Source organism: Struthio camelus, chromosome 7 (genome assembly GCF_040807025.1).
Source record: "Struthio camelus isolate bStrCam1 chromosome 7, bStrCam1.hap1, whole genome shotgun sequence".
NCBI lineage: Eukaryota > Metazoa > Chordata > Aves > Struthioniformes > Struthionidae > Struthio > Struthio camelus.
Genome location: NC_090948.1, coordinates 14,591,373 through 14,611,052, shown reverse-complemented (window position 1 = coordinate 14,611,052; position 19,680 = coordinate 14,591,373). Strand labels below are relative to the sequence as shown.

General features: G+C 39.3%; 2 protein-coding genes across 17 annotated transcripts in view; one reads left to right on the top strand and one right to left on the bottom strand.

The window, feature by feature from the left end:
* The window catches only part of STN1 (STN1 subunit of CST complex), a 47,021-nt gene extending 42,942 nt beyond the window's left edge, over window positions 1-4,079 (bottom strand). For 5 of the 13 annotated variants that reach the window (XM_068949730.1, XM_068949729.1, XM_068949723.1 and 2 more), the window contains exon 1: window positions 3,861-3,996. The gene's annotated coding sequence lies outside the window, so the exon portion shown is untranslated. Of the gene's footprint in view, window positions 1-3,085 lie in introns of all 13 variants that reach the window. The other 8 variants (XM_009672339.2, XM_068949731.1, XM_068949725.1 and 5 more) reach the window with 5 other exon arrangements.
* A 287-nt stretch (window positions 4,080-4,366) lies between these two features.
* The window catches only part of SLK (STE20 like kinase), a 52,644-nt gene continuing 37,330 nt past the window's right edge, over window positions 4,367-19,680 (top strand). For 2 of the 4 annotated variants that reach the window (XM_068949718.1, XM_068949716.1), the window contains exon 1: window positions 4,418-4,860. In XM_068949718.1, the coding sequence (XP_068805819.1) occupies window positions 4,711-4,860 (150 nt within the window). In that variant the 5' untranslated portion in view covers window positions 4,418-4,710. Of the gene's footprint in view, window positions 4,861-19,680 lie in introns of all 4 variants that reach the window. The other 2 variants (XM_068949719.1, XM_068949717.1) reach the window with 2 other exon arrangements.

The following is a 19,680-nucleotide window of genomic DNA, read 5'->3' as shown; positions in this document are numbered from 1 at the left end:
CAAAGAAAAGGAAGGCAGGTTTTTGGAAACAACTTCAGAAACAGAAAGTAGACAGAGGAGATCCTGGCAAGAACCAAGAACACAAAAAAAAAAAAAAGATTGTTAAAAAAGAAGGTAGAGGGTTAAACAGAAGGATCTAGAAGTTGCCACTGTACAGCCTACAGCTGAAGTAAGAGTCCAATAGAGCAGATGAAATTAACTCCAAGAACAGGAAAGAGTAGAAAAGACAGAGCCTATGGAAAAAAATCTCCACATAACTGAAAAGGAAAACACCACATACATAAAGAAAAGAAAACTGAAGGGACAGTGCTGAGTGCCAAAGGTGGTAGACAGATCACAAGGATGACACAAGAAGCACGCTTCAGATTAAATCACAAGCAAGTCACCTGTGACCTCACCATAGTTCAATGAACTGCAAATGTCAGAAACACGACTGGAGGAGATCAGTGAAAGTGTGGGTGGACAAAAAGTCAAAACAATATAAAAATATGCCATTAAATATTTTGAAAGAACTGACGACAACATATAATACAGCAGTTAAAGGACAACTTATGTTGTGAAGAACACATTTCTAATTAAATTTCTGAAGCAAGCATATATTTCCAATGAGAAAAAACTGAAGCAAAGCAATTTAAATGGAACAGAGGCAGAAATGAAAGGAGGGAGTTCGAAACAGTAGGAAGTTAAAGCGATGAAGTCAATTGTGATACTTAGCAGCAGAAAGTATGAAGCAGACTTCTAAATCTTAAAGAGAATAAAAGGATTGCAGTAAGGATTTGCAGCTATTTTTAGGTCAGTTCATTTGATGCACAACTTAAGATGGTTCTTTAACATCAGTCTGCTCTGACATTCTAAGGAAGCACCAAATTTTCCAAATGCATTGCATTAAACCCCTGAAGGAGAACTTTTAATACACTTATAAATCACTTTTACCCTTTTATCCCTACCATCTGGAAACATTCACAGTTACTAAAAACTCCTGCTACCAGAAAAAAGAAGTAGGCTTCATACAGCCTCCTCCATACCAGGAAGTCAATGCAAATTGGGAAGGAATTGCTACTGGCACTTAACCTTCACCTTACAGTTTATTTTTAGGATTGAGTGGCAAGCTGTAACTCCAGAGTAGAAGAATAAGTGAAAAATAGAAACCTGTGGCTCAGTGTCATTTTCAGATATAAAATTTAAACCTTGAATTGCTTTTAAACGACTAAGCAAAAAAAAAAAAAAAACGAAGTAAAAAAACCCTTCCACATGACTGACTTAATTGTGAACTTCCTGTGGCAGCCTTTCACTTGATATTTTCATATCTTTTATGAATTAAAAGCTTTCCGGAACACAGAGACTATTTATATAAAAGTCTAAAGCAACACACATTTGTAGCACCTAACAATATTTAGTCATTGTTAGGATGACACTGTACTGGCCCAGTTCTACTCTGAAAGAACCTGTTCTATCACATCCATGATAAAAGCAAACTGATATATTACACTGATGCTGTATGTAAACTGCTTACAGTCAACAGTTCATTAAGCAACAGAGCTGAGAAAGAACAGGCCCCTGATATCCCAGTCCCCTAACTGCCAATGTTCTTAAGAGAGCAAGCTTAACTACTTTGTCCCTAAACAGCTCAAGAAATTTTCTTAGTTTTGTGTTTATTTCCAGTTATTATTAAAAGCTCTCAAACCCCTCTGCCCCTCCTGCAACCCTGTGACATAAACACTGAGGCTGAAGAAAAATTAATCCTGCCTAGGTGCTAGGATTTCATGCAATGGCTTTTAGATTCCTTTTTCCTATCCTCTGTCAATTAGTCAGTTCAAACTACTAGAGGCAAGTTAGCCACAAACCACTTTTTATCCAAAAGCAAGCAAGTCAAAAGTCAAAATACTCAACGTAAAAAATAAGTTATTATAGCCATCATTGTGCTTTAACATCCAAACCAAAGCTATCATCCCACCTGAAGGGGTATCAAAAAAATAAGTATCTAAGCTAAATTGGAGTCAATTGCATGGAAAAAAACTTATGAACAAATTTCTGTGTTACTGTATTTAATTCTAAAGTATCTGCATGAAACTTCTAAATGGAGATAATAGGTCCAGCCAGATCATAGAGCTGAAAGTAAACCAGCTAATCTGGACCACAGCTGTATTTTGGCATTAGCCTTACACACACGAGCAGTCACAGCTTTAATATCCTCCTCAGAAGTTTTGCATCCTGAGCGTGAGTTGTCAATACAGAGGAACAAAAAAACCCAAGATCATCTCTGAACAACAAATAACTGATTGCCACAACAAATTAGCATTGCTTACTAACTCCTCTACAACAAAAGCATTTGAGGCCCTCTATTCAGGGAATAGTACTATCCTTGAAAGTGATTTTGTACAGAATAAAGAGGCTAACTCATGATACAACATTGCTACTTCATGCCTAAGCAATTTGCGGCAGGAGCCATCTTCCTGTTCTGGGGCGGGACAGTGCCCAGCACAGTGTGTTCCTGTACACTATAAATACTATTAGCGCTACTAATTACTCCGTATACGATGCCAACAGATTCCTAAGAGGCTTCTATCCCAGCATGCTGCAGCAGGCAAAAGGTGTTAACACATGATGCAAATTTCAATTCCAGATTACCTTTGTGCCCTTATTTCCTTCTGAGCCACTTTTCTGATCTCCACCACACACATCTGTGCTGTTAGACAACTCTTTTGCTTAAATTCCCTTCTTGACTCAGCCTAGCACCTTCTATTGCTTAAAGTCACAATTCTTTCAAGATGACTATCTAGGCTGTCGATTTGACCCCTAAAACTGAGGGGAGGTCTCAATGCCTCGTTATTATCACTGAGCTTACACACAAACTACCCTCCTTAGATTGCAGACCATTGTCATGCTAATAAAGTGGTTTGAGGAATGAAACACAGAACAGGTCTGATCTTTAGAAGCTTTTAACGCCCTGAGTTCATATGAGGCTTAAGTGTTACATGATTATCATAGGGTGCTTGTCTCATAGTCGGATCTCTTAAGTTTCCAGTCATTGCTCTAACTGCAAGATCAACTTTCTGCCTCCCGTCATAGCCTAATTGCCCCTTACCCAGGAGATGGGAACGCCTCTTGCTTTCACGTGAAGAAATATCACACATTCTGTGGCATATAAACAACACGACCATTAAAATACAATCATACTTCAGGCTGATGAAGAAACCACTTATGGGAAGCGAAGGTGGTGAGATAAGGAAAAAAAAATCAAGCCTGTCCCACTGATTAACTCTCCCAGGATACCAAACGTGCACAGCACAATAACATCACACCCTGCCGTGACTGAACGCTGTGGCAGGCAGGGAGCAGGTCTACAAACAGCGCTGGCCCACAGGCAGCAGCAAGGCCCCCCCCCCCCCCAGCTCTGCCCCACGACCAGCCTCTGCAGGGAACTTCTCCCAAGTTCAACCCCCGCAGCGGGCACCACTCGCCATCACGGCGCTCCCGTAAGGGACGGAGAGGGCCCTGTACCCCCTCGGCCCCCCACCCCCAGAGCTGGAAGCAACGGGGGGGGGGGGTGGAAAACTGCCCTCAGCGGCGCTGGAGGGCCCCGCGCTCAGAGTGCTGGGCCAGCCCCAAGGGGCCGCCGCCGCCGTCCGGGACGGCGAACATCGCCCCGCCGCCGCCCGCAGAGACCCCCGCACGGGACAGCCAAGAAGCCCTCAATGCGGTGCGCCTCGGCTGAGGGACTGGGGCTCCCCTTCCCCTACTACGGGTACGGAGCAGGAGAGAAGAAGGCCCAGCCCCCATCCCCAGCGCTGCCCCAGGCCTAGAAAAAGAAGAGGCCAGCCGGCCGCCCTCCTCCATCTTGGGACCAGACACCAACTTACCCGCCCGAGGCCTCGCCGCGCTCCTATTGGCTTCCTCCGCCGCCGCTGCGTCACGTGGGATGGCGAAAACGTCCCGCCTCCTTCCTTCCGTCCTCCCCCCGCCCTGGCAAAGAAAACCGTTGGTGGTGGTGGGGAGGCGGGGGGGGGGGGGTCGGTACTGCGCGCGCATGCGCCTGGGGCGGGGGCGCGAGGCGGCGGCGCGCGTGCGCGCGCTGGTGCGGCGGCAGCGGCGGCGGCCGGGACGCGAGGCGGTTCCGGGAGCGCGGGGAGGGGGCTGGGGGCTGGAGGCGCGCGCACGCGCTGGCGGCGGCGGCGGCGGCGGCGGCGGCAGCGGTAGCGGAGGAGGCGCCCGCGCGGCCGCCCCGCCCCGCAGGAAACGGTGCCGCCCGGGCCCCGCTCCCGTGAGAGGGCGGGAGGGTAGCGTCGCCTTTACCGCGCAGCCCGCCCCGTCCCTCCCGTCGCCGGCGGGGTGTGAGGGCGGGCAGCGGCGCCGCCGGCTCCGCCTCCCCCGGGCCGCGTCCCCCGCCGCCGCCGCCGCGCCGAGGCAGCCCGGCACTTGTTGCTGACGCGATGGTGGCCGGCCCGGCCGCCTAGGGAGCCGCCGCGGAGCCCGGCGCAGGGGCGCTACCTCGGCTCTCAGCGGGGGCTGGGCCCCGTTTTTTGTTTTTATTTTTTCATTTTTTTCTTCCCCCGGTTTTACCTCCGCTTTAACGGCCCGGGAGCCTGCCCGGAGGGTGCCCGCGGTGTGGCCGTGAGCCCCGCCGCGGCGCCTGCCTCCCCCCCACCCCCCCCCCGCCCCGGCCGTTTGCCTCGTCGGCGGGCAACTGCCCGCGCCCAGCAGGAAGAAAAAATGTCTTTCTTCAACTTTCGTAAGATCTTTAAGCTGGGCGGCGAGAAGAAAAAGAAGCAGTACGAGCACGTCAAGAGAGACCTGAACCCGGAGGAGTTCTGGGAGATCATCGGAGAGCTGGGGGACGGTGCTTTCGGTAAAGTATTCAAGGTAAGGGGTCGCCTGCCGAGCGGCGGCGAGACGTAGATTTCTTGCTGTAGGGGTGTCTGAGGGCGGTGTGTCAGCGCGGGCACCTGCTACCGGGGACGGGCCGCGCCTCCCCCCCCCCCCCGCCCGGTCCCGCGGCGTGGCGGGCCGCCCTCGCCGCCCCGCAGCCGGCTGCCCGCGGAGCCTCCTGAAACTAAAGATAGACGAGACCTATTAGGTCATTGTCCCGCCTTCTGCTCCACCCTGCCCGTTGCTGAATCGCTCGCTTCTCCTGTGTTTTGTTTTATTTTATTTCATCTCTTCGGACTAAAGCGCGTTCAGCGTGGCTTCTGGTCTTTCAAAGGCTGTGTCTGCTCAGTTTGGAAGTCTGTACTTTTGTTATTGTTGCTGTTTTTAAGTTTCGGTGCAGAGAGCAGTAAAATTGACTTCTATGCCTCTTACGTCGTTTATAGGGCCAAGCCTGTGTCCCTTTTACTGGGCATTCTCCTGTCTTGTCTCTTACAGAATTGAATTAAGTGACTCTGCGTTACCCAGGCTTTCTTCTGTATGTGGCAGAATTTGTATGTTGGCTCTCCTGACTTTTCTCAGTCGCTTGATCTTTAAATCTTGAAGTACACCAGTGCAAGTAGTGTTTTTAAGGATGCTTATCTGAGATCTCTCAAGCAAAATAGAGCATAATGAACTAGCTGTAATACTGCTACTGTTGGAGAAGACTGTAGTTTTCAGGCAAATTCTTAGCTGCTCTTTCTTTCTGAAACGCTATTAATGCTCCACATTTGTTATAAGAATACTGTGCACAAGTATCGTGGCGGATAAGCATCAGAGAATCGGGAGCTGACATGAAATTAGACTCGAGTAGATTCTTAAGACTAGAAAAAACAGTAGGAGAAAGAATAGCATTCGCAGTGTTTCTGAAAAGTCGTTATTTTCAGTTAAGAAACGTTTGTATTTATAGTGCTCTGTTCAAGAGTTCATGAAATCTGTATAAGGAGCTTGCACTTGCGAAACCTATGCTATTTTCAGTAGAAATTATTTTAGATTTTATTGCTATAATGTGGTGTTGTCTGTTTTGTAACTTTGAGCAAAACTGTATTGTCGCAGTTGAGAATGATAGGTCTTCTTTTTTCTAGGAGTTTGTGTAAATGTTCTAGGTTAAGAGCATCAAGCTTATTCTGATGCTGGTGTAATACACAGTCTCAATGGTGGTTCTCAGATCAGTGTGAAATGTTAGAGAATTTTTGATTGAAATGACCAGGAAATATGCCTGAAGTTGCCTATCATAAAGCTTGATGACTTTAAAAAAATCGAGTGTTTGCTCTAATAGCGTTTGCAGAGTGTTAAAGTTTTTCTTTAAACTTTGTAGTGGAGTTTTGACCCTATTTTCATGACTATAATGCTCTGTCTGGTAGAGATGACTGGGGGAGCCTCAAAGAAACAATATTAATTGTGTTCTCCCCTTCTCTGAGGTACATTTCCCCTCCCAACCCCCCCCCCCCAAAAACCTCTTCTCTCTTCATGTTTTTCTGAAGGTGTTTGTCTAACAAACACTCTGTATAGGAAGGTGTCTGAGTAAGAGAACTGGTAAATTTTGCATTTCAGGGTACTTTGCATAGAACAAGTGTGTTTTCCAGTTGGATTTGGTTTTCAGTTTGAGATTGATTTCTGCAAGTGAAATGACAAAGTATAAACTGTTCAACTCGAGTTTTTCAAACATAAATTCTGCTTTTTAAATTTTGCTAGTCAGAATTACACATGTAATTGCTCAGATAAATTCAGTGAACATGAAAATTAACAGGGTCTAGTACTCTTGAAAAAAAAGTCCTATAAAAAAAGTCAGGAGAGCACTACTGCTGGTATTCAACAGCAGTCATTTTGTTTCCGTATAGTTTGAGGGGGATCACACACAGATACTAACTGTACTTGTGTTCCTGCATCTGAGCATGCTTGGCAAGGAACTGTTTCAAAAGCAAGGGTGTGTTGTGTTGTTCTTTCTTGGATATACACGTTAGTTTTGAAACTGCAAGAGTAACATATTTAGTGCCCTCTCAAATTTTAGACTCAAACTAGAACAGAACTATCAATTCTTAAAGACTTTACATTTAATTTTTTTTTTTTTTAACAAAGAAAGGATTGATGTCAATTACACTTGACAAAACAAGACCTCTTTGTTTGGTTTATTTTGCATCATGTAACTCATTAAAGCAAGCTTCATGAATGTGCTTCAGGAGTTTAAGCAACTACATTTTAAAATCCCGTAAATATTAAGCAGGCATAAATACTACCAAAAAATGATTGGAGGATTTTTAGCTGCCATTCAGTTAGGGATGGCATTAGAGAAATATCTTGGTCACAACACCCTTTGTAACTAGGAGGCAAACAAATGTTAAGTGGATCCTGGATCTCAGAAGAGACTTCAGCCTGGTCCAGTCTCTTTCCTTCCTTCAAAAGGATGAAAAGATACTTGATTGGGAGATTTTCTTATTTTCTTATTCCTGAGTTGAAAAAAATAGTGGAAACCAGTCTGTCAGTAGATCCAAAGAGATGTGCTATGTTCTTTGGTTTTCTCTCTAACTTGGATTTGCATAGGTAAAAACATCTTTGTAATTAAGATCCTGGGTGTCACTGTGCGAGCATCCTTGTTCTCAGTATTTTGACAGGTATATGATAAAAGAGAATTGCCTGATAAATAAGACTGTATACTTTGGATTTTTTTCATAAAATCCAGGTTGTTTTGGTTACTTGCTGTGGTTTCCCCTAGACAAGTATTTTATTTAGCTAATTCATTTCCGGGTGGCAAAATATCAAATATTTAAATAAAAACCCAAAGGCGACTCTTAAAGGTACCTGACATATAAAGCCCAGCTGATCAAATTATTTACCTAAAAAGGCTACATCTATTGTTGTTAATATTATGTGCAGGAGGAATCTTTAGGATACTGAAAACTTGATTCATTCCCCTTCTTCCTCATTAACAAGGGTCTTGCTAGTTTTTTTCCATAATGATTTATTTAGTCAACTTACTAGAAGAGCTTGTTTTCTCAAAACTGTTTTGTTCTAGTTTTGTAAAGTTTTTTTTAGCTCTGAACATTCATACATTTGGATTCACTAGCTTCTTAGTTTCTAATGTTTAGAAATTCTCAGTTAAAATTTATAAGTATTGGAGTTACTGTTGGAAGTCTCTCTGTCGTGATCAGAGGGGGGGCTCCGTAACTGAAAACTGCTGATCGCAAAGATTTAGGTTGTAGAGGACTCTTCATTCTAGCCCTTTTTCAGTCACTTCAAAGAGGCTGCTTTTTAGGCTGTTTTGTTCTTTTTACTCTCGGCTGATGAATAATAGCGTGTGGGTTTTTTCATCCTTTCTTGGTTTGTAGACTCTTGCAGTTCTTCAGTTTCAGGTAATGGCCCTTGTAAAGAGAATTTTGAGGTTGCTGATGACAGACTTTTTTTCCAGTCTTTTTTAATTGCTTTTCATGGATTATTTAGAGTTACTGAATGAACCGCCAAGGTTCTGCCAGCCTCTGAAGAAGCATAATATTAAAATTGGGGGTGTTTTCTACTTTAACATTTGGTGGTTAGATAGCTCTCAAACTACTACTTTAAAAATGTGATTAAAACTACTTTTGATTTTATCATGTTACGGTTCACTGAGAAATCTGAGGCTCAGAGTTTTAAAGTCAATTAAAATAGTTTGATGTAGAAATGAGTTACATTTTTATGTTGTGTTACTTTATTGTGTGTCATTATATTACATTATTGTATCAAATGCCAGTTCAGTGCACATAGTACTGGTTAAATTTAAAACAGTCTTTGTAAGTAACCATTAAACTGTAGCCATTTAAAGTAACCGTATAAAGTATTTCATGAACTTTCAGCTGCTTTCTAAACTGACAAAAGTTGGGAGTCGAATGGTATGAAAACAGACCTTAAAAAAACCTTTTGTTTGCTGTGGCTCTTTCTTACTAAAGCTCCTGGTTAAGGATCTTGTATCATACAGATGCACATAACTAATTAAATTGCAGATATCCTCCTACATTAACCTGCTAAATGAATTGAAGTGACTGGACTTCATTTAAATGTAACTTGCCAGCTTTTTGCGACTAAGAACGTTGCAACACTTATATTGCAGAAAAATAGATTTTTGTGGTGTCTAGTTGGTGTTGTCTTTGAGCCCTTTACTAGAGAATACTCCTCCAAGAAATTCACGGTCTTTTAGCCATAATTATGATAGTACATTACCAACAGATGGTACCTAATGTAAGTGTTTCTGCAGGAACAGAATCTATAGTAGTACAATATATTTGTACCAAATGCATTGTCTTCTGAAAATTACAACTGCATCAACTATTCCCGTGTACTTACATCTGCAAAACTGGCCAATATAGATTGAGCTCTGGCTAATGAGAGATGACTCTTGCTGATAATGTTTCCACAAGTGAAATAAAGTAGTATTTGTAGCTTCATTTAAGTTAAGCTTTTGTTTCTGTATTTGAAGCAATCTTACCTGTAATGTTACTGTATGACCTCCGTAAGAGCTTGCTTTTGCCTTAACGTCTTCTACAACAGATAGAAGCAAATACAACTTTTAAATACTGATAGAGTTGAGACTGAACCAATCTCTAGATTTTCATTCATTTATTTATCAGCTAACCGTAGAGCTACCGTAACTTCTATTGCTGCAAAAATGGCCTGATAATGGGAGGCTGCTTGGAAGTATTTTTTGCCTACTCCTACCTCATCACTTATTTTGCAATATGAAAAGAAAAAAAATACTTAAATCTAATTAGTCTGACCCAAAACAAAATTGGGGCAGAGCAAGGATAATTTATAATTCCTAGTTTCTGTGGCCTTACGAGCTTATTGATCTAAATTATTCCTACAGTCAAATGGTCAGACAGCTTCAAGTTATCTGTATGATTCTAATGTATTGTGCTGCTTGCTAAGATGAATGTCTTTTATATTTGTAATTTATGCTTCTATGGTTTTGACTTATTACTTAATATCCAGGCTGAGATACTGATGGGGCTGTTTTTCCATCTGCTCTTTATCTTTTGATTTACCTTGTTTCAGTAACTCCAGTAGGAGCTAAATTTTTAGAAGTTTTTAATGCTGTTGGAACTTGCAGACATGTCCATATCAAAGATACAATTCCCTATAGAAGGATATCACTTGAGGTTGGCTGAAATCCTGTGTGCTTCCATGTTTCATAGTAGTTGGCAGATAAATTCAGATCTCAAAGTTTCCGGTCAAATAATGTGTTGAATTGAACCGGAAGCTTTGAGTGACTCTGCCATAACATGAGGCCTGTAAAGAATAAGCGGGTGAAAATGTCCTACATTGAATTTTGAAGCATAAGAATGAATTGGTGCTGAACTTCTGGCATTCTTGATTACAGTTGTTTGATATATTTAAAATATTTTGTTCTAATCTATTCATTCTCATTCATAACTTACTATATCAGCTGACCTCTGATTACACTGGAGCACTAAAATAGTTCAATTGTCCTCAAGAGATCTGAATTAGAGATGTTCATTTAAATGACATGTTACTTTGTGTAGCCATAGAGGCATTAGTAGATAGAGGAGAGGAGAGAGTTGATTTACTCTCTTGAGAGTAATGTATAAGATGTTAGTGTTCAATTTGAAGTGTTTAAGTATTTAGTCTAAGTAAAATAGAACTTTATTTAATTAGTGTTTGTTTAGAGCAGTCATTCCCATAAGACAAGCCTGAGTATTTTAAGGCTGCTGTATATGGTCTATGTGAAAAAAGATGTGTGCCTATCTGCAGAAGATAAAGGATTTTAGTCTTGCTGGTCAGCTTGGTGAGTTGCTCAAAGTTAACATTTTCTTCATTTTTACCTGCTACTCTCTAATGTTATCTTTACTTTCACACTATTGCAGTTTCAGCATATTGAAGATACCAGATAAGGAAAAGGCAGTAACACCTATTAAACTCATGGAAAGGGGGGTGGGGAAAGCTTTACTGAGCTCTTTACACCTGTACCCATTTCCTCAAAAAACTGAGAGTGGCAAGAGCAATAAAGTTATCTGTAGATTGTAAACTGAGAGAGTTTTCTTGTTTTAAATGGATGCTTGCAGAAGGTAATGTCTCCTTTTCATTTTGCCAGTAGCAAGGAAATACTCTAAAGAAGTAAAATGTGTGTTATTTAGTTCCTCGCTTTTTGGACATCTTAAGTCACTTGGCTTAAGTTCAGCATCACAATACTTAGCTTATGAGTAATGTATTGTCTGTAGTTTTAATTCTGAATGCAGCGGACAGACAAGTTTGTGGAGGTTAAATATAGAATCTTCATGATCACTCCTAAGTAAGGCAGTCATCTTTTCCAAGGTGTGAGCACAGTTATATAAACTGTTTAAAAGTCTAGTTAAGTAAATAGAAAATCAGTATTGGGTTTTTTTTGTTTACTGTATTTGTAAAACTTTTTATCATGTCCTATGATATTTCATATTTCGTGATAATTATTTGTGTACATTCTTGGACTGTTGATTTCTTGTCTGGAGAGTAAAACCGTCATTAGATTCTAGGCTAAATGTTAATGCTTAACGTCGTCCAACAGACTGTAGAATGAAACTTTTTATCTACTCTGCAACTTGGTAAAATAATTCTTCAGGGTGGAATCTACCAGAGTCTATTTAACTAATTCTAATATAGGAACTGAAAAGTTGTTGTGATACAGTTTTTCTAGTCTTGTAGATAAATTGGTGGAACCTTTTGAGCTGAATCTTCAGCAGGGAAATAGTCTCCCAGTGATACAGTCCTCCAAGCAGCAAGAAATTCTTTGTTGCAGAGCAGCGGTTCACAAGTTTCTTTTGATGGTGACCTTAATTCTAGTTTTGACTGACCCCATCAAAATTATTTCTTCAATACTGTTTGGGCTTTGTGTTTTTGAATGCCACAATCCCTAGTTGGGGTGGTTTTTTTTTTTTTTTGAAGAAAAAAAAATTACTTGAAATGCATCCTGGAAATAATATTTATAAATGTCTGTTTTAAATTTAGAAGTGATGAAAAATTGCCATGATTCTCTTTGTTTAGGGACGAACCTTAGAAGATGAGAATACTTCTGAGACTTGAAAGATGGTTCTTTCTCAATACTATGCCTCCTGCAGTTTTATTCATTTCTCTTGCTGTGTGTGATCTGAAAGGAAACTTGTCCCTAGTATGCAATGAAAATGATTGGAAGGAGAAGGAACCTCTTTCAACCCCCTGTGGGAGTTGTCCCCCACAACCTTCCAAAACTCTGAGAAGGACTACGATCAGCCGAGTATTTAGAGTTCTTGAGAGATATGAGTAGAAATGCAAACATTTCTAAACATTTGAAGCCATCAGATTATTTAAATGCTTTCTCAAAGCCTCTGAAGTCTCCAGAATGAAGTGTTTTATGTTCTGTGACAGTAGTTCAGGTTTTTAGGATAGCCTCAAGGAACCAGAATAAATATAAAATACTGTTTTAATGCGGGAATATTCGTATGGGTGTTTATCGTGAATAACACCTAATATAAACAGGTTTTGGGTTCTCTTACCACTGTATCTTTTAGCTCTTTGGGAGACAGAAGTAGAAATACTTTTGCCATCTATGTTAGTGTTAAAGTTGCAGAGTGGTACCCCTGAGTGTACGTTATAAAAATGTTGTATATGGTGTAATGCTTCCCAGATCTGTGTATAGCATCATTGTATGCTATATGCTGTATACCATACCTCTGAAATGCGTGCTATAAATATGAAATTTGTTTGACTTGTTTGTCGTGTTCAACTGTGACCGGTGTTTGAGAAACTTGTAGGCTTATAAACAGCTCTATCCTCTAATGACAGTCATATTTCTAAGTAAAAGAGGCAAAATCTAACTAAACCTTCCAGTTTGAGAACTTAAAATGTCATTTTTAAGTCTTTTTTTGGTCTTTGCTTCTTTGTGCTCCCCCAATAACCTCTAAGTATATTCAAACTGTACACTGAATTTCTGAAGTGCAAATGCATTTATATGATATTGTCTCACATCTTGTGCCTGTGGTCTTACTTTACAGTATTTACCAAATTACTCAAATACAATGCCTACGCTATCTTTTCTTTTGATACTGTTTGGATTGTTCCATTTTACAATTTCTAGTGATAGAAAAGCCATGAAATTTGAAATTAGATAGCAAAGCAGACTGAGTTAATAGCACAGAGCAACTAAAGAGTGTGTAATATTATAATTCAATTTGAAACCTGTATAAAATACATTTCGTAACTCCCTCTAATTCACTTTAATTTTTATTGGCTATATAACTTGGTCACAGTTTGGAATGCTTAAAAGAAATTTTAGACTGTCAGATATGTAGTGGAGAAGAACATTTTTTCCACTTGGAAATGGGAAGGAATCTTTTTAAAAAGAAAGATGATGTAGTGCCTGCAGAAAATGTTTGAAGTATTAGTTTGATGGCAGGCCATAAAAATAGCTAAGTAATGTCCAATAAAAACTAATAGGCTACTTCAGATTGCTCTGCAACTTGAACAGAAATTTAGGGCTTTACAGTAAGTGTTAATTTTCCTTTGACATTTCTGGTTTTCTGTTGACTGTGCCCTACATTCATACATGCAAAACATACATGCAGCAGAAAATTTACATAGAGCAAAAAAAATTCACAGTAAATAACCAGGAATGGAAGATTCTTTGTTTGTTTAATGCACTTACTTAGATAAATTGTCCTATTAGGTTTTAGGATGGAACACTGCAATTCTTAACAAAATAAAAGCCAATTGCAATATTAAAGCCATGTATTACACATTTACTTTTCTTGACTTTTATACTTTTCTGGATTACTACTGGTTTGTTATATTCTGTGGGATTGCATATGTTTATATAGAGAGGTTAATACAAAACAGCTAGGTATGAGTGGTGATTTGGAAGTTAGCAGAAAGACACAATCGTATTTGTCTTAGGTATCCACGTTTATATTTTTGAGCCATTTTCTGCTCAGTTTAATTCGTTGAAGCCTAGAACAAGAAATTGTAATAATTCGTGCTTGAATCTAGTTCCACCCAAAATCTGGCATTAGGAAGGGTCTGGTCACCTGAAGTATCCTATCCTATAATCTCCTATGATAAGAGTTTTAATTTCACTAATTTTCAGTAGAGGAGAAAGTGAGCAAGGGAAGGAGATACTCTAGTAGCCAAATCAACTTATCGATTAGCATCTAAAAATTATTTAATCTCTCCTTCATTTCAGGAAGTCTCAGCATGTGAAACTGAAGGAGACTGCAAAATAAAGGGACTTTAAAATTAATGTATACTTATGTACTGTTGATTTACTTAAGAAAAATTCTCTATAAAAATACGAAGTTGCATTAATGCAATAATTCAAAATTAGCTAGTAAAATAAGAGTAAAGGGCAACTATACACAGGCCACTATTTCAAGGGAACCATTAGTCTAGAACTTAAATTGTACCTCTGTCAGAACTGTTGTTACTCTAGTACAAAAGCAATGGTGGATCACCATACTAGTGTAGAATGATTTTTCAGTCCTTCTAGCTTGATAATGAATTAGACAAGACTGTTTCTTTTTTTGTTTTTTCCCCTAACTGAACAGCATTTTAGATCTTTATGCAGCTCCTTGATTAAGGAAGAGTTTAAGGAACTGGGTCTTGTCTTGAGAAATGTTTAGTCATAACCACGATTCTTACGAAATTTATCCTAGCTTTTTAATGCTACACTCATAACTTGGCAAGACTGTTTACACTGGAATTTGTTCTTACTGTATCTTTAGGTAATGATCCTCTAGATACAGATTTATGCTGTAAAACCAAAGCTTTTCTGTGGTAAATGTCTAGACTTCACAGTTTTAGAAGATGACTTTTCACTGTTATTTCTAAGCAATACTTTATAGGAAAAGAGTTAATATGTTGTAATTAAAAGGAGGTAAAACCTTAATGGAGAAATGGCAATTGAGAGCTTCAGCAAAAATTAGCATGTTGAAGTAAACCATTATCTCCTTCATAGCCTTTGTCTTAATCAGTCTATATTAAATTCATATGCTGCCTTTTTGCTTTTGTAAAGCTCTGTCATATTCCTGCCTCACCTTCAGCTTTTTCCTGTCCAAATTGAAGAGTCCCAGCCATTTTCATCTGTTTTTATAAGGCAGCTGCTTGAGCCTTTAAATTTTAGTTGTCCTTCTGTCTGCCTTTGCTTTGGTTATGCTGATGGCATGGATATTTCAGTTCACAGTTCAGGTGACCTGCTCTGCTTTTCAGTGCTGGATAATCGTGGGTCAGAACCATATGGTCTGTGCAAATTTTGAACTTCACATCATATCTGGGAAATGTGATCAGAAGAGTTTGGACAGGAATTATTGCTAAAATAAATGCATGTGATTCATTCCAGTAATGTGAAGAAGTGGCTCAGCTTAGAGTTCAGCCTAGCTTTTTTACTCTTTTTCGATTAGTTTTTACTACTGGTAAAAATACACTGACTGAATTTAAAGTAATGTGACAGAAGGAAGAAGGAAGCACTGCCTACTACTTTTCGTCCCTTTGAGTTAGGGAATATGAAAGTTTCAGGATCACCGTATGAACAGCAATACTATCAACTGTTTCCTACAGATAACAAAGGTACCTGAAACTGCTTCCTTTGCTTTTGGTTGTGGCAAGAGCTTTAGGCTTTTTCCTAGTAGCTGACCAGAACTACTAGGTTTGCTTAACAACCTAGAATTTGTTAATATTAACACATTACACTGTCTTAAAAAATATAGTCATATTTAAAAAGTGAAGTGTAAAATTTTGGACTTGTACAGACTTGTTAATTATCTTATTTCAGTGGTTTGAGCTTTAATCTTCAGTGATGCTGTTCTGAATTCTTAGTCTTTACTCTCCGATTGTGAGACCTTACGTTCGAGTCAGCTGCAATATAGGGAAAGTTTGAATTATTATATTATTCTTAGTCAATATTGTGCCATGAATAAAGATAATTTCTGTAAATGTTAATTCGGTTCAAATAATAAAAATGTTAAATAACTCAAAATGTTGCCCGTTGAGGGGGAGAGAGTCCTAAGAGCTTAACTTAAAGCACTTTAGGCATTTAGGAAATGGATATTTGATAGCTGATGATATTAAAACTTTTTAAAGCGTCAGACTGAGCACTCAGTCAGTCAAGAGGCTGTTCTTGAATCTCTGAAAAGCACTAAAAGAGTTTGGAACTGTGATACTGAGTGGAACACAGTTAATAACACATCTGCTCAAAGTGGTGCATTTCATTAGCCTCATAAGTGCAGAGGCAACTTTTGAATGAGTGGCTGTGTTTTCACTGTGGCTGTTTTCCACAACAGTTTAGGACAATGCAAGTCAACACAGACAAAGTTCTGGAACGTATTCCCCTTCCCAACTCCTTCCTTGTGACAGCTTTGCTTGCCTGCCCCCCTGATGATCTGCGTCGAGAAATTAAACCATCTGAAAGTTGATTGTCTAAGGAGTGAATTGCTCTCATCTTTATTAGCTCCCCAAACCAGCTCACAGGAGCACCAGAGAAGGGACAGCGCTGATGCAAGGCAAAAGGGACAGGACTGTAGCAGCATGGCTTGAAGTAGTATGTTGATGTTCTGAAGTTATGTTATGTCACAAAATTACTTCTTGTCAAGAAAAAGGTGTCAGAAAAGTTTGTTGTATAAATTATCTGCTGTAAGGGACTGTTGTTAAATGCAGTTTTGTTAAACACTGCTCTTTTGGTATTGTATCATTCAGTAGCGCGCTCTCTTTGCCTTGCTGGTTGGTAGTGATGCTGGAAGAATGTTGTTATGTAGACCCCTTTGACTGGAAACATATTTTAAGCCTATGTTTCCAGTTTATTTCAGGTGGTGGTTCTTTTCTCTGCTTTTTAAGTATGCTACAGGAACTGCTAGAAAAGAATGAAACATTTACAAGACTTGTTATTTGGGACTAAATTTACCTATAGGAGAATAATACAGAAATTGAGTTGAATTTCAGGGTGAGGTGAGTTGAAGCTCAAGGTGAGGTGAGTTGTAGATGGGCATAGTTTTTTTGAAGCAGAAATAGTTTAGGTAACTTTCCAGAAAGGAGAGGAATCATGCATTCCTTTTAACAGTACAGATAGGCAACAAACGACAGCCTTCTCCTTCAAAAAGCCTTTAGCCTAGTAACAGAATAAAAACAAACAAGAAAAAAACCCAACACCATACTGGTGCATCTTAGTTGCTGTCAGTTTTAAGGGGGCATGGGCAGCATAAAGCTTTCATAACTCCATTAAAATGTACATTGCCACACTATTGAGAGAGAAGAATAGTACTTCCCCTTGGACATCTTGTATGTTTGACTGTGTGCACTGTTTATCATAACGCTCAGCAGTTCTGTCAGCGGATGAATATCATTATTTCTACCTTATATGAGAATCTCTGATTTTAACAAGATAATTAGCTGAAAAAGTCTGAGTAAAGCAGATGTTTTTCCTTTGCACGTTCTGCACATACCAAGCTTTGAAGAGATTTGAAGTATTTTATCTGGATTTGTCTTTAAGCATTTTACTAAGCAACATAATAGTTCCTACAGCCATTTGTATTTATCGCTAGCATATTAGGTGAATTCTGAATGCATCACGCTAAGTACTTAGTCAAATGGCAGACAGCAAGGGTACAAAACACATCTGAAGAATTTGAAAAAGATTAGCATCAGCAGCATGCTTATCTACATTCAAATTTCTTTCAAAATGAGCTGATACATAATGGGATCAGCATCCACATAGTTTCTGAGAGTAGTCACTTAGTAGTCCTTAATTGTTTTGTTTCAACAGGTGTTTAAATTCACCAATTTAAAATGAAGCAATTAATCTGAAAGAAAACATCAGAAGCAACATGTCCCAGTACTGTGCTGAATAGGAATGAAGTTTACTTGCAGAATCCAAGAAGCTGGTTTTGTGGCACTTGAATAGCCAGTTTTCAAGGAATAGCAAATGTTTATTCAGTGGCTCTTTCTGATCTCTTGAGAGATCTGACACTTGCAGCACGAAGTGATGTAGCTAGGTCATTATGAAATGCATATGAAAGAATCGTTCTAAGTTGAACGTCAGAAGTGTTCACCTTTTTTTAAGAGATGCTGTGTAGCTTTAGGATCATTTCTTGAAAGACTCTCAAGAAAGCTACTGGCAAGTCACAAACTGTATAAGCATTAAATATCATACATGACTGAATTCTGTAATTACTGAATGAAGTTCATTGTAGAACTGAATGGAAATTGGTTTGTTTACATTATAAAGGTACAGAAGAGCTGAAAGACACTGGTTTAACTATATCAGTATTATTATTTTTTTCTTTTTTCCCCAGCTGCTTCTTTTCGGTTGATTTCTATCAGACTGTTTAAAAGACTTGTGAGAGGAAGCAATACGTGGCTGCTCTAAAATTCTAGATTTCCTGTTGTTTTCAAAATACATTAATACTAAAAAGAGAATTATGACTTGGTGTCTATAACAATTTCACTTACAAAACAAAGATCATATTGCACCTTTTTTTTTTTTTATGAAAGCAGTCAAAAGCTAGTTACTTCCTTTTTTGTTACCTCAGCAACAAGGGAAGTTTCATCTCAACAGACTAGAGCATGCATGGAGCAACAGAATACATGCTTTGATGGTTTTGCAAGAACTATTGCCAGTGTTCACGTGGTGTTGATTCAGTCACGCTTCATTTCCTAATGTGTTATAACTATGACTTAAGTTTTCATCAAGTGTCTTTTTGTAAAATGCTGAATCTTAAACTGCTGAACTTACATAGTTTATATTGTTCCTTTAAAATATATCAAATACACTTTCTTTATTTTTCCCTCTAGCAAGACAGAGAATGCAGTGGGGCTGTAATGCTTCCTCTTATTTCATTTAATCATTCCGCTATGCCTATTTAGGTGTGCTCTTTGCAAATCTGAAAAATGGATCACTTTGCAGTATCAAATTACAGAGTACCTTTTTCCTCTCCCTAACTGCCATTATTTTTGAACTAGCGAGATGTATATATACTTTAGATGACAGTTGAATAATTTCTGTAATGTCCCATCGTCTTCTACAATAAATGCATTAAATAATCTGTATTAGTACAGATCCTCACATGTCTTCCTTCTCCTGTATGGAATCTAGAACATTTAATCATATTTACTTGTTGACAAAATTTTTTAACTTAGTGTAACGCATTTAATTTCTATGACTATTTAGTTTCTGAAGTAACCTATTAGAAGGCCTTTGAAGGCTTCCTGAAGTCCAGAGAAGTTGGTATTTGTTCTTAATTTATTGTTTTATTGACTTGTTCATTTCCAGTTTGGAAAGAGAACTTTCCATACCAAAAGAGCTGAACTGAGTCAGACAGTGGATCTAGCCATCCTATCTGTGATCCTGACTAAAGGCTCACAGCAGAGGAGATCCCACTCTTAATTTATTTGTTTTGTAACCTAACCCAAGGAACAGGGTATGGAGAAGCCATGGCTTTACTCTGTCACTTTAATAGAAGTACTTTAGATTAATAAGCATTTCTGTGATGTACTATATATTGTCTGTGAAGTGCTAGTAACCAAAATGACTTACTGCTACGTGAAGCCAAAATTCTCTATGGTGTATTTGTTTGCGGAAAGCTGCAGAGCTAATTTTTGCAATTCCAAATGCCTTGCTAGGAAAAGAGGTTAACGGGAGTAACACAGGCTCTCTGAGATAAATCTGAAAGGCACAGGCTACTGAAATAAATCTCAAGTAAACTAAAGCATTATTACAGATGTTAAGTGGCTAGAAGCAAAGTTACAACATACAATCCCCCAAGGAAAGGAATTGGAGCATTCTTAAGGCCTATGTTGAAA